The sequence below is a fragment of the Pongo pygmaeus genome, chromosome 10, assembly GCF_028885625.2.
Source record: "Pongo pygmaeus isolate AG05252 chromosome 10, NHGRI_mPonPyg2-v2.0_pri, whole genome shotgun sequence".
Classification (NCBI taxonomy): domain Eukaryota; kingdom Metazoa; phylum Chordata; class Mammalia; order Primates; family Hominidae; genus Pongo; species Pongo pygmaeus.
The window spans coordinates 93613381-93627907 of record NC_072383.2 but is presented as its reverse complement, the minus strand read 5'-3'; the positions used below and the strand labels follow the sequence as shown (position 1 = coordinate 93627907).

At 42.2% G+C, this 14527-nt stretch overlaps 1 protein-coding gene across 2 annotated transcripts in view; it reads left to right on the top strand.

Moving 5' to 3' along the window:
* FGD6 (FYVE, RhoGEF and PH domain containing 6) overlaps positions 1-14527 on the top strand; it is a 138319-nt gene that overhangs the window by 31490 nt on the left and 92302 nt on the right. For both annotated transcript variants that reach the window (XM_054445407.2, XM_054445406.2), the window contains exon 3: positions 13903-14047. In XM_054445407.2, the coding sequence (XP_054301382.1) occupies positions 13903-14047 (145 nt within the window). The remainder of the gene's footprint in view (positions 1-13902; positions 14048-14527) is intronic.

Genomic DNA, 14527 nt, shown 5'->3' with positions numbered 1-14527 from the left:
GTATAAAAATATGTATACATATATATATATATGTATATATATATATGAAGCATTCTTAGCTTATAGACCTTACAAAAACAGGCAGCAGGTTAGATTTGCCTAATCATGCTATACTATGTATGTGTAAGATATTAGGATGGAATCCATTCATTTTTTAATACATTCATGCAAGAAAGGTATTATACTACATTCTGGGATTTCTAGGGGGAACAAGAACAACTTTCAGTTCCTCTTGCCATTCTGCTTACTGGATGAACTATGATGTTGTCCCCTTTCTCATGCCTGCTTTTTAAAAAGCTGTCTTTATTTCATGTCCATTGCATGTAACAGATATATTCATATTATCTCATTTAATCTTCATTGCAGGTGGTATATTATCTCAATTTTTATTTTTACTTTTGAGATGGAGTCTTGCGCTGTTGCCCAGGCTGGAGTGCAATGGTGCAATCTCAGCTAACTGCAACCTCCGCCTCCCGGGTTCAAGCAATTCTCCTGCCTCAGCCTCCTGAGTAGCCGGGATTACAGGTGCACACCACCATGCCTGGCTAATTTTTGTATTTTTAGAAGAGACGGGGTTTCACCATGTTGACCAGGCTGGTCTCGAACTCCTGACCTCATGATCCTCCCGCCTCAGCCTCCCAAAGTGCTGGGATTACAGGCGTAAGCCACCGCGCCCGGCCTATTATGTCAATTTTATAGTACAGGGAAATGTAAACTTAGTCCAATTAACTAGCGAGTTACACACAGCCATGAGTGGTGGACCCTGCCTTCAAATGCAGGTCTCTTAGGCTGAAAGAGCATTTTTTTTTTCTTCTCTGCTGCCTTTCCTTCCCTCTTAGAAATGTATGAAACTGTGATAAATGTTTGTGATCCTGTCAGAAGTGAATGTTTATTTTACTTGAATACACATTTATTTTCACTTCCCTTCCATTTTCCCTGACTCTAGCTTTTGAAGATGTAATCTGAGTTTGACAGAAAAGTAGTGATTTTTTTGGTTTCCCAATCAAAGAAGCTAAAAATAAACACAGAACTAGTCAGCAATGTAACTGGTGTAAGGACTCACTGATGCGTGGGATTAAGAGTGGAAGAAGGGCCCGGGTGCTCACGCCTATAATCCAGCACTTTGGGAGGCCGAGGCAGGCAGATCACTTGAGGTCAGGAGTTCAAGACCAGCCTGGCCAACATGGTGAAACGCTGTCTCTACTAAAAATACAAAAATTAGCTGGGCATGGTGGCTGGCGCCTGTCATCCCAGCTCCTTGTGAGGCTGAGGCAAGTGAATTGCTTGAACCTGGGAGGTGGAGGTTGCAGTAAGCCAAGATCGCACCACTGCACTCCAGTCTGGATGACAGAGTGAGACTCCGTCTCAAAAAAAAAGCTGAGTGTGGTGGCTTCTGCCTGTAATCCCAACACTTTGGGAGGTCAAGGTGGGCAAATCACTTGAGGTCAGGAGTTTGAGACCAGCTTGACCAACATGGCGAAACCCCATCTCCACTAAAAATATAAAAAATTAGTTGGGCTTGGTGGTGGACACCTGTAATCCCAGCTACTCAGGAGGCTGAGGCACGAGAATCACTTGAACAGGTGGAGGTTGCAGTGAGCCAAGATCGCGCACCACTGCACTACAGCCTGGGCGACAGAGCAAGACTCCATCTCAAAAAAAAAAAAAAAAAGTGCAGGAAGACATCCATGTCTTTTCCTGACACCCTCTTCAGCTTCCTCAGGGTGCTTTCTCAGAAAGATGTGGGTTCCTTATGGTTTTGGGGGGTTATTGATGGTTTATAACTGGTCTAGAGTAGACCTTGAAGACATATCATTTGTGTGAATAGAATCTGAAGAAGAAAGATGGCAAATAGGCTTACTTGTATATAGTTTTAAATAAGGAAGTAGACAGATTTATTCATGAGCAATGACCGACCTCCGCCTCTGTGGCTCCTCATGGGCTCCCAAGAAGCCTTTGATCCTTTTTCCCCATGTTAGTGGGAAATCCCAGATATGATTGTGGTTCCTATTGGAAATTGATACACTTAAATAGGTTTAGATAAAATAACATCTGGGAATGAAAGCAGAAGTCCTTTGGTTTTAGCTATTGGTTTCCTTGTAATCCCCTACCCTTTCATTATAGTGAGGTCTGTATATAATGTAACATTTAGCATTCTGTAACATGGAATATGCCACATTTCTGGAACATGTAAGTTAATGCCTTTAACTTGAAAATTGCTTGAGTGTATCATGGCAGAGTCTAGATGTATATGCAAAATATACTTAGGTAAACACAAAGCTGACTTTATACACCTCTCAATGTCATTTCTCAGGATAATCTTATGAAAATCTGCCAGTGTACCTGCTTTGTACCTCACGATCCCAGAGAATGGCACCTTTTTTGGAGGCTGTTTTGTTGTTGTTTTGTTGTTTGAGACAGGTTCTTACTCTGTCACCCAGCCTGAGTGCAGTGGCACAATCACTGCTCTCTGCAGCTTCAAACTTGTGGGTTCAAGCCATCCTCCCACCTCATCCTCCCAGGTAGCTGGGACCACAGGTGTACACCCCCATACTTGGCTAATTTTTTATGTTTTGTAGAGATGGGATCTCCATGTGTTGCCTAGGCTGATCTCAAACTCCTGGGTTCAAATGATCCTCCTGCCTCGGCCTTCTAAATTGCTGGGAACCACCACTCCTGGCCTTGGAGGTTGTTTGAATTACCTCCTCTTCACCCCGTTAGTGAGGGAGGGATTTCTGCCTAGGGTTACGGGAATGGCTGAATCCTGATGCTCGACACTGGACAGGTGAGATCAACAGCAGTTTCTCAGTCACATGTAGTCCCAGCCTAGAGGAGGGCACAGCATGCCACACCTGGCCACCCAGGCCTGTACTCAGGAACAACTAGGGGCTGCAGGAAGCAGGCTTTATACAAGAGGGTGGGGATCACTCTTGGTTCCCATGAGAGGATGTGATTGGCTTGTTTAAATAACTCTCTGCTGGCTGGCAGGGAAGTAAAACCCACTTCTCAGGGCTAGGCAGACACTGCGCCTGGTCCTTGTGACTAAGAGGGTGGCCAGGGGACTTTAACAGCAGAAGCATAGTGGGAAGGGCAGTGTGTAGTGAGACCATTTGGAGCCCTTCTGATTTTCCCCAGATGTCAAGGCAGAGCATAATATTGGGCCTTAATTTTCAGCCTTGCACCGCAATGGTTTTGTCCTGACTCACAATCAAGAGCATAGCGTGGCCAGGCGGAGTAGTCATATTTTCCAAAAGGTTTACCACCTTTTCAGTGGCTGTTAGGATTATGATGACAAGACCTTAGAGGAAGCAAAGGGGCTTGTACAGCTGACACCAGGACAAAGTAGTCCCCTGTTAGAGAAGGTAGTCAAAGGATGAGCTGTTTTTTCTACTAACTTACTAACCAGTCTTGCCCCTCTCGAGTAGTTGGGATTACAGGGGTGAGCTGCCGTGCCCAGCCAAGTTGTCTCTTCTTAGAAAGTGGTTCTTTCCTTTGTCTTAAATTACTGTGGTTATCTCAATCCCTTCTGCCTTTATCTGTTTAAGAAGGTCTCAGTAGGAAAATAAAGAGAAGCAGTCAATAGAATTTGTAGTTTGCACATTGTAACTAATTCAATATTATCTTCATCTGCCTCCTAAAATAGTAAATGAGACATAGTAGGCCCTCGATAAATGTTTACTGAAATAAATGGCATCACCATTTTTATATATTCTAAGTATTACGAAAGTATTTTTAAAAATGTATGTATAGGCTGGGCAAGGTGGCTCACGCCTGTAATCCCAGCACTTTGGGAGGCCAAGGTGGGTGGATCACCTGAGGTCAAGCATCCGACACCAGCCTGGCCAGCATAGTGAAACCCAGTCTCTACTAAAAATACAAAAATTAGCTGGGCGTGGTGGGGCACCTGTAGTCTCAGCTACTCTGGAGCCTGAGGCAGGAAAATCACTTCAACCCAGGTGGCAGAGGTTGCAGTGAGCCAAGATCATGCCACTACACTCCAGCTTCCATCTCCAAAAAAAAAAAAAAAAAAAGTATGTATACATATATATGTGTAAATATGTGTATGTAACTATGAAGTATTCTCTTGTAACCATCTCAACCTCGTTATTTATTTCTAATGGCCTTTATTTTTTCTGGCATCAAGTAGGTACAGACAGTATATTACATAATGAGGATGTGAAGGGGAGAAATGATACTAAGTCAACTCTAACTTTGTCTTAAAACTTTTTAGTTTTCAATAAGAGAAACATCATCTTTGGTGCAGTGATGGAATTGGATTGGGAACTTGCCTTTTTTTTTTTTTTTTTTTTTGTGAGACAGAGTCTTGCTGTGTCGCCCAGGCTGGAGTGCAGTGGCGTGATCTCACTGCAAGCTCCGCCTCACCATTCTCCTGCCTCAGCCTCCTGAGTAGCTGGGACTACAGGCGCCCGCCACCACGCCCAGCTAATTTTTTTGTATTTTTAATAGAGATGGGGTTTCACTGTATTAGCCAGGATGGTCTTGATCTCCTGACCTCGTGATCCGCCTGCCTCAGCCTCCCAAAGTGCTGGGATTACAGGCGTGAGCCACCATGCCCAACTGGAACTTGCCGTATTTTATTGGAGGCAACCTCAAGCTCAGTAGAATGCTTTTCTATTTGTATTAACAAGAAAGTTGTCCACATTTCGTGTTGTGAATCCCAATTCTAAGAAAGCAAAATTGATGGTAATTAAATGTTGCAGATTTATTTTATGTAGTGCTTGTTTCAGGAGACATTTTTGTAACAATTTATTCCTTTCTAGCTAGACCTGGATTCCTTCTAGCTAGGTTTGACCTGGATGCCTCCCAGCTAAGCTAGATGGCCAAGAGTGTCTGTTGGACTGTTTTCACCATGGGGCTCCTCCTGTGTCATTAAGATAGGACCAGGAACCCTGAAGCACATGATCATCTTTACTTGCAGGTCAGGAAGCTCTCCCACAACCAGATGGAGAACTATCGGAGACGGACCCTATTATTATGTTGCTGTTCACTGTGACATAGTCAACAAGTTGTGTGGTTACTCTGTGGGCCCTGCAGGCTGTTGAACAATCCCTCTACTGACTTCTTTTTTTCTTTTTTAAAGCTATCAACTGGCTAGCCAGATCTCCCCTTCCTACCTATTATTTAGAGACTTAGGCTTAAGGTTCTCCCAAACAAACCCCTCTCGGCAATAAGGGAAAGCCGTAATTTATATATCTTAGCAACTTAAGCAATAGTTAAAAGAGATTTTGTTTGTTTGTTTGTTTTTGAAACGGCAATCCTGAAAATGTTTACACAGACCTCCAAGTCTGGGGGTTGGGGGAGAAAGGGAAAGAACAGGAGAAAATATCTTTAATCTCATCATCCTGGGAATAAAATAAACTATCCCTAAAGAGTTTATATACAGATAAAAATATGTGTATATACATATAAATACATATATGCTTTGAACCACCTTTTATGAAGCTTTTCAGACTGTGTGTGTCGGGAGGATGGTCAATTTTGAAAAAGTAAAAATGCATGTGATAACAACTTTTTAAAATGTACTGAAGGGCAAATAATAAAATGTCTCAGCCAGGAGTGGTGGCTCACACCTAGCACTTTGGGAGGCTGAGACAGGCAGATCACTTGAGCCTAGGAGTTTGAGCCCATCCTTGGCAACATGGCAAAACCTAGTCTCTGCAAAAGAAAAAATACAAAAATTAGCCAGGTGTGGTGGCACGCACCTGTTGTCCCAAGTGCTTGGGAGCCTGAAGCGGGAGGATCACTGAGTCTGGGAGACAGAAGTTACGGTGAGCTGTGATCACGCCACTGCACTCTAACGTGGGTGTGCACTTCAGCCTGGGTGACAGAGCAAGACCCTGTCTCAAAAAAAAAAAAAAAAAAAAAAAAAAGTCTGTCTTTTACTCTCAGGACTTTAGTCCCAGAGGCAACTGTACTTCAACTATATTTATCAGTTTTTCTGAATGTGTTCGGGGACAGCCTGGTATATGTCAGCATGTTTGTGCACACACACACACAAATATACACACTTTTTACGTGTTTTTGTGTATATGTACTCTTCTTTTTGCTTCTCTATACAAATAGGAGCACACTCTGTGCCTTGATTTATTTTTAACCTAACAATATTTCCTGGAGAATGATCTATGCCACTGTGCATAGATCTACCTCTTTTTTTTTTTTTTTTTTTTTTTGGAGGCAGAGTTTTGCTCTTATTGCCCAGGCTGGAGTGCAATGGCAGGATCTCGGCTGACCGCAACCTTGGCCTCCCGGGTTCAAGCGGTTCTCCTGCCTCAGCCTCCCATGTAGCTGAGATTACAGGCATGCGCCACCACGCCTGGCTAATTTTGTATTTTTAGTAGAGATGGGGTGTCTCCATGTTGGTCAGGCTGGTCTCAAATTCCCTACCTCAGGTGATCCACCTGCCTCAGCCTCCCAAAGTGCTGGGATGACAGGCGTGAACCACCAATCCTGGTTTTTTTTTTTTTTTTTTTTTTTTTTTTTTGAGGTGGGGTCTCGCTCTGTTGCCCAGGCTGGAGTGCAGTGGCACAATCTCAGTTCACGGCAGTCTCAACCTCCTGGGTTCAAGTGATCCTCTCACTCAGCCTCCCAAGTAGCTGGGACCATGGGTGTGGGCCACCATGCTCGACTAATTTTTTAATTTTTAATAGAGATGGGGTTTCACCATGTTGCCCAGGCTGGTCTTGAACTTCTGCACTCAAGCAATCTACATGCCTCGGCCTCCCAAAGTGCTGGGATTTACAAACATGAGCCACCTCACCCAGCCTACCTCATTTTTTAAATAGCTCTTTAGTTTTAAACCTAGGGATTAAGAAAAAGCAAACAAATTAAATAACTGTTTAGTAATTCATTATATGAATGTAACCCCAATTTATTTAACTGGTCTTTTTTTAATGGCTATTGAAGGAAGATCCCTTTAAAACTGCTTCTTTATGTTAAATCTTAATGAATGACTTTAAAGCCAATTACATATAAAAGTTGCAAGCATATGGGTAGGTACTCTTCTATTTTAAAGAATTTTGCATTCTATTTGTTTTTTAAACCATTTTCAGAGTTGTCTTGTGAGGACTGTATTTTAAATAGCAGCCTCAAGGTACTGATTATGATTTTGGTCTTATTTATTTATTTATGAGACAAGGTCTTGGTCCCTCACCTGCTGGAGTGCAGGGTCATAATCGTGGCTCATGGCAGCCTCGACCTCTTGGGCTCAAGGGATCCTCCCACCTCAGCCTCCCAAGTAGCTAGGTAGCTAGGACCACAGGCACATACCACCATGCAATTTTTTTTTTTTTTTCCATAGAAGTGGGGTCTCTCCCTGTGTTGCCCAGGCTGGTCTCTAACTCCTAGGCCCAAGCAATCACCCCCACCCCCCACAGCCTCCCAAAGTGCTGGGATTACAGACATCAGTCACCACCCCTGGTCCTGATTGTGTCTTTAGTCAGTAGCATACAATTCTAAGAATCCTCGTAATTACTTGGGGGAAGGTGATAGTAATGGTATTTGCAAAGGTGGAGGTTGCTTCTGGAAAATTAAGCAGGCCTGTTTTTAAAAAATATCCATCATTTGAAGCCTGGCATTTTACCCTAACAGAGTCACCCAGAGACAGTTTTAAACAGTTTCTGGTTTATATTTCAGGGAAGCTGGATATTTTTGTATGATTTCTTTTTTTTGAAGCCATAGATCCCTAGCTTGCTAGTTTGAAAGGCTCAGTTGTTAAAACCTCTAAAACTTAAGAATGAAAAAATAAAACACTGATCGTGTACATTTTATGTTGTAAGTTTCTTTGTTTATTCATTTTTTCTATCTTCCTTTAAGTAACAAACTCCTGTGGTACTATCCCTTTAAGTATTTTAGTGATTTTATTTATTTTTATTTTGTGAATATTAAAGAATTTAACTCAAAAAGTTTATACACTACATATATACATTATAGGATTTTAAAAACTGAAATCGAGATAATAAAATCATTAATTTTTAAATTAAAATTTGTCCTAACCTTTAATCAAGCAACCTCTCGAAGAGAAGATTAAAAATCAATATATTTGATACCTTTATAATGCAAGGACATAAAAAAATTGATAGATGTCCTTTTCTTTCAGGGCGAAGGATTTCTGCTATTATACTTATTCAATAAGAACATCAGCATTCATAGCCTTACGTATTACTGAAGCATTGATGTTTCTTTTTCGTGAAAGCAGTTAGGAGTGGAGAAAGACCTACTAGTTGATCTGGTTTACCTACTTTACCTACCAGCACTCAGGAGTCACACTGGTTGAACTTGATATTTGTTCAGTCCTGTCACCTGGCTCTGCACATACTTAAAATAATTATGCACAATCTTGTGTTTGAAAAACCTAAAAACATGACGTGAATACGTGACGGTTGCTTTTTGGAGGATGCAAATGGCCAACTATGCCTATTTCACAAGTCGTGCCATGTTTCCAAACTCATTTTGGTGGTAGACCTCAAGAACATTACCTGAGTAAGGGATGGAGAAAATTCTAGACGTGCTGTGTAATTGAGAAGACCTGAAAAGGAGAGTAAGAAGGATTTTTTAAATAGTTTTTTTTAGGCACAGTGGCTCATGCTATCATCCCAGCACTTTGGGAGGCCAAGGTAGGAGGTTCACTTGAGGCCAGGAGTTCAAGAGCAATGTAGGGAGAGACCTGGGCAATGTAGGGAGAGACCCTGTCTCTACCAATAAATAAATAATTAAATAAATAAATAATTAAATCGTTTTTTAAAATTGATTTGATTCATGGTTTTACTGTGACAGTGGAATCTGCAGTCCTATAAGGGAACTGAAGTAACAGAAGGAAATGTTTCCTGGTAAAACAAAATAGAAATAATTTTTTGGTGAAAATTGTGTACCAATTTTATAGTTAGTGTGCTATAATAACTACTAAATAACTTGAAATTTATTTTGCTAATTTGAAGCCCATAATGGTAGTTTTTTTCCCCTCATTCTGTGATAAATATGAAATGTGCCAAAGGAAGCACATAATCACCAAGTCATAATGAGACAGCATTTGAAAAAAAATTATCACAACATCCTGAGGACAAGCAGGTTTCTGTTCAGTTTGGGCCAGGAGTAGAAAGAAGAGGAAGAGAAAGACCACAGAAGTTGAGATTTACATGTGGTGACTTGGAAATGAGAAAGAAACTTCTGCAGGTGAGGGAATTGGAAAGAACTTCTTTCTTCAAGCTTGGGAGGAATTACATGAAACATTCCTTGGTAAAGGGGCTCAGAATAAAACCACAGGCAAAAGAAGAAAAAGATAACTGGAATTTGTCAACAACAGAGAAGCATTCTTAACTTAGCTTTTCCTTTCCTTCTCTTGGCCATCCTATCCCTTATCCCTTCTCCTTGCTGGAATTTTTAATTTAGTGGGGGCTCGGAAGGATGTTTTTTGGTGAACTTGGCAGTTGCTATGCTGGCTTATCATTGTACAGGTTTTCTGTTCCTAAAAACTCTTAGAGGAAATGGATTTAGTATTTTTAAAAAAGATAATTCCACTAGGCATGGTGGCTCATGCCTGTAATCCCAGCATTTTGGGAGGCTGAGGCAGGCAGATCACCCGAGGCCAGGAGTTCAAGACCAGCCTGGCCAACATGGTGAAACCCCGTCTCTACTAAAAATACAAAAATTAGCTGGGCATGGTGGCGTACACCTATAGTCTCAGCTGCTCAGGAGGCTGAGATGGGAGAATCGCTTGAACTAGGGAGGCAAGGTTGCAGTGAGCTGAGATCACGCCACTGCACTCCAGCCTGGGTGACAGAGTGAGACTCCATCTCAAAAAATAATAATAACATAAATTAAAATTTTAAAAGATAATTCCTTCTAAAAGAGAAGGACTTCACTTTAGTTGTGACTTATTACCTGAAAGAAAAATTTGATATACTTCCAATGGAGGATGTGCTGTAAATATACAGAAACTAGCATAGAGAAAAAAATAACTTTTAAAAAGTGATGACATCATGTAGTCTTCACTTCAGATGTGTAGATGTTAGCATGTGGAATTGAAGGAAACAGTTACCCATCAGTAGGAATTTAAGTCTGGCTTTACTTGTTTGTCTTAATTCCAGTGCACTGGAAACAAACTGATTTTCTAGAAACTGTGGCTCCTTGCAGAAGCAAATCTGACTTAGGGTGCCTGGGGAAGTAGAGCCCACTCTTTGTTCTGGTTGCTGTTGGAGCTTGCTTTCCTTTTACTTCAGATATCAAATTATGAACTAACTAGGCAGAAAGACGTGGAGGAAGCCCTGTGTCCTGTTCCTTTACCCCGCAAAGCAGACAGTGTTAGGATGTTATCATTCGGACAGTGGGAAGGAAATAAATAGAACTCCAAACTATACAACTGGCATCAGTAAGGAGTCCTTGTTTCATTATCAGAAATCTAAAATTGGCTGCATATGGTGGCTCATGCCTGTAATCCCAGCACTTTGGCAAGACTGAGGTGGGAGGATTGCTTGAGTCTGGGAGTTTGAGATCAGCCTGGGCAACACAGCAAGACCCTTGTCTATTTTTTCAAAAAAATAAAAATAGAAATCTAAAATTATCTAGGTAGATTCAGAAGCTGACAACAGTTGTTTGAGAAAATAGAGTAATTGTTTTAGAAATGAACATGTAAAATGTGGATCCTAGATTTTGCTGCTAAACCATTATCTTTCCTTTAAAATCTACTCCCTTGTTGTAACATTTGTTTCAGTTCATGTCATCCTCATTCTGCTGGTGACTTGGACTTGACACCTTGACGTCTTCCATAAGTTTTTCCTCCTCACCCCTTTACCCTAAGTCCTGGTGATTTTTCTTTTTTTTTTTCTTTTTTTTTTTGAGACAGAGTCTCACTCTGTTACCCAGGCTGGAGTGCAGTGACATAGTCTTGGCTCACTGCAACCTCCACCTCCCTGGTTCAAGCGATTCTCCTACCTCAGCCTCCTGAGTACTGCAACCTCCGCCTCCTGAGTTCCAGTGATTCTCCTGCCTCAGTCTCCCTAGTAGCTGGGATTACAGGCACATGCCACCGCACCCGGCTAAATTTTGTATTTTTGGTAGAGACAGGTTTAGCTCTGTTGGCCAGGCTTGTCTCAAACTCCTGGGCTCAAGCCATCCACCCACTTTGGCCTCCCAAAGTGCTGGGATTACAGGCATGAGCCACCACACCCGGCCCTGATTTTTCTTCCTCTTACATCCATCCCTTTCTCTCAATTCCTGATGTAGCCACCCTGGTTCAGGCCACCTGCACCATTAAAATTCAACACCTGTTGCTTTCTAATATCATTTTCATTTATTTGGTGAAAAATTCTTGAGGGTCCGTTGTGTGTTGGGCTGTATGGTGAGGATTCAGCTGGAAAACACAATTTCAATTTCCTTGTCTTTGGAAATTTACATTTTAATGAGGGAAACAAGTCTACGACCAAGTGCAGTTTAGTGAGATAGTTAAAGGATTCAGAAGAGACAACAAAATCTCTCTTCGTTTCATGGCATTGTGTTTTGATTCATGTAGTTTTAATATTTAAAGCTTTTTTCTTGTTTTCAGATGTTCACTTTGTACTTCAATCCCTCTTCTATCACTAATGGATGTGGCAAGACCTAGTTACTATGTTCTTAATAATAGCCTTCCAAATGATGTTTGACCAAGAAACACCTTTCACCCCTCTCTTCAGACAAAATAAACCTAATTTCTTTTTTTTTTTTTTTTTGAGTTGGAGTCTCACTCTGTCGCCCAGGCTGGAGTGCAGTGGTGCAGCCTCGGCTCACTGCAAGCTCCGCCCCCCGGGTTCACGCCATTCTCTGCCTCAGCCTCCCGAGTAACTGGGACTACAGGCGCCCTCCACCACGCCCGGCTAATATTTTGTATTTTTAGTAGAGACGGGGTTTCACCGTGTTAGCCAGGATGGTCTCGATCTCCTGACCTTGTGATCCACCCGCCTCAGCTTCCAAAGTGCTAGGATTACAGGCGTGAGCCACCGTGCCCAGCCAAATAAACCTAATTTCTTCATAGGTGCCACTGCCCTATTACTAACTATCTGAATCTATTATACTTAGGAGTCTAAAACAGTACCCAGATGGGCTGGTTCAAAAAGCCTTTTAGAGCAGAGCTTCTCACACATAGACTGGGATTTTGTTACAGCACGGATCCTGATTCGGTGGGTTGTGGGCGGCCTGAGCGTGTGTATTTCTGAGGAGCTTCCAGGTGATGCTGCTGCCGCTTGGAAATTGAACATGTGTTGTGTTAACAGGGTTTTAGAAGATATAAAGAGATAAGGAATTAAGATAGAAACAAGTGGTGGGGGTACCTTTTCTTCTAGCTATATGCGTGGATCCTATAGTCTGTCTACCCTGTTAACTCTCATTTGCTCTCACTAATCTCAGTCAACAATTAACTATCTGGCGGGGTTGGCTCTTATCCCTGCACCCAGAGACAGTGAATCCTGCCAGCGATCTAACCAGAAAGTTGCTATCTTCTATCCACCCCTTACCCCCGGGGAGTGAGTCTCCTGCATGTCTTGGGGAGCTGTGATAAAGTGTGCACCCACCTTACGAGGCTGTGATATGACTCCCAGAGGCCCCAGCCATTGAGTAATGGAAAACCCCGTCTTTAGCAGTGAGAGGTGTTCCTTTTGGCACTGTGCCTCCAGCCAGCTGGTTTGTGTAACAGTTGGGCTCCAGGAATGGCTTCTGAGGCAAGTCTGTATCCTACCATGTGTAATCAGGAACTGGCAGAAAATTTATCTTTAGCTTTTAAGATTCCCGTTAGAGATTCTCGTAACTTGTAACCTTGGCTGTTGAGTGACCTGCCTGTGACCCGCTGAAAGAGCCTGCCAGAGTGGAATGCAACTGTCTCCTTATTCTGCTTGAGTGTTTTTCCTGGTAATTGTCTGTGGATCTTTTACTGGCTCCACCTATACTCTTCTATTCTGCAGATATTCTTGTAGACTTACGACAGAAAAGCAGTTGCTACAGGCAATTGGCTCCTGAATCTTTACAGCCAATGCTAGAAGGAATTCTTTTCATCTCTTCTTTGGGAACTTTCCTATGGAATTCCCCCCACAGATTGGATTGCAGCAGTGGCTTTTAGATTCATGAGATCTATGTTAAAACAAACGGAGGAACCTTGATGATGTGATGTCAGGCTGGCAAGGAGGAATTGGTAAATGGCCTGGTTCTGTGGTTTTCCAAGTTCAGCTTGTATCAGAATCACCCGGAAAGCATTAAACAAGCTTACTTATTATTTGCTAGGCCCTGTGCCCCAGGTAGTTGTAATTGCTGGGCAAATTGCTGGGCCCTGTGCCCCTCGTAGTTCTAATGCAGCAGGTCTTGAGCATAATCTGAGAATTTGTAACGTTTCTTCTTCCTCCCCAAGTCTTGTGAACAGAACAGTGATAACCATAGAGCAGGGTACATGTTCACAGTTGCACCTGCACTGTTGATTCTAGTCACCATCATTACCCCCCAGTCCTCATAGATTTGTTACTTGGTTTTTGTTGTTGTTTTAAACACCAAGGCCCAAGGAATCAGCAACTCTTCTGGTATACCTGGCAGCCTTTTATGGTAAACCAGCTCACTTTCTGTAAAGCTTCTTAGTTTATTCTAGGAGTAGAGACCTGATCTTCTTTGGGAGGGATATATAGAAACATAGGATGGGAAACTTGCTTCCCACCCACCTTCTTATCATTAAAAAGTCAAAAAATTAATTTGAGTTTTTGGCAACTGAGACAGGGTGAAGGAAGGGAAAGTTGGCTGATCTGGGTCTTTTCATTCTTCCAAATCCCTTAGATATATCTTGTTTGCATTATGAAGATAAGATGTTGATTTGGTTTTTGTTTTGTTAGCACTCCTTATTATTGAAGGTGACTAATACCTGCTTTCTGTTGAATGCAGTTCAGGAGCATCCCAGGAGGAACAGAATGATCTTGGTCTTGGTGACCTTCCCTCTGATGAGGAGGAAGTCATCAACAGTTCTGATGAAGATGATGTCAGCTCTGAGTCAAGTAAAGGAGATCCTGACCCACTGGAAGATAAACAGGTATATTTTGGTACTTAATTGCTTCTTGACCTCTCCCTATGCTTGGGAATGATATTTGGCTGCATGATAGGCACAGAAACCCTCGTGAGTTTTCTTAAAACTTATAAAACACTTTCGAAATTTAAATTTAATTCCTGCTATAATGTGGCACCTAAAATATTCTCATGTTACGAAGTATGTATCACTTAGAGATTACTTAGTGATTTTTGAGAAATTATTATTTTGAGACAGAGTCTTGCTCTGTTGCCCAGGCTGGAGTACAGTGGCACCATCACTGCTCACTGTAGCCTTGACCTCCTGGGGTTAAGTGATCCTCCTGCCTCAGCATCCCAAGTGCCTGGCATTACAGACACCTGCCACCACGCCTGGCTCATTTTTGTGTTTTTAGTAGAGACGGGGTTTCACTATGTTGGCCAGGCTGGCCTCAAACTCCTGACCTCAAGTGATCCACCCGCCTCAGCCTCCTAAAGTGCTGGGATT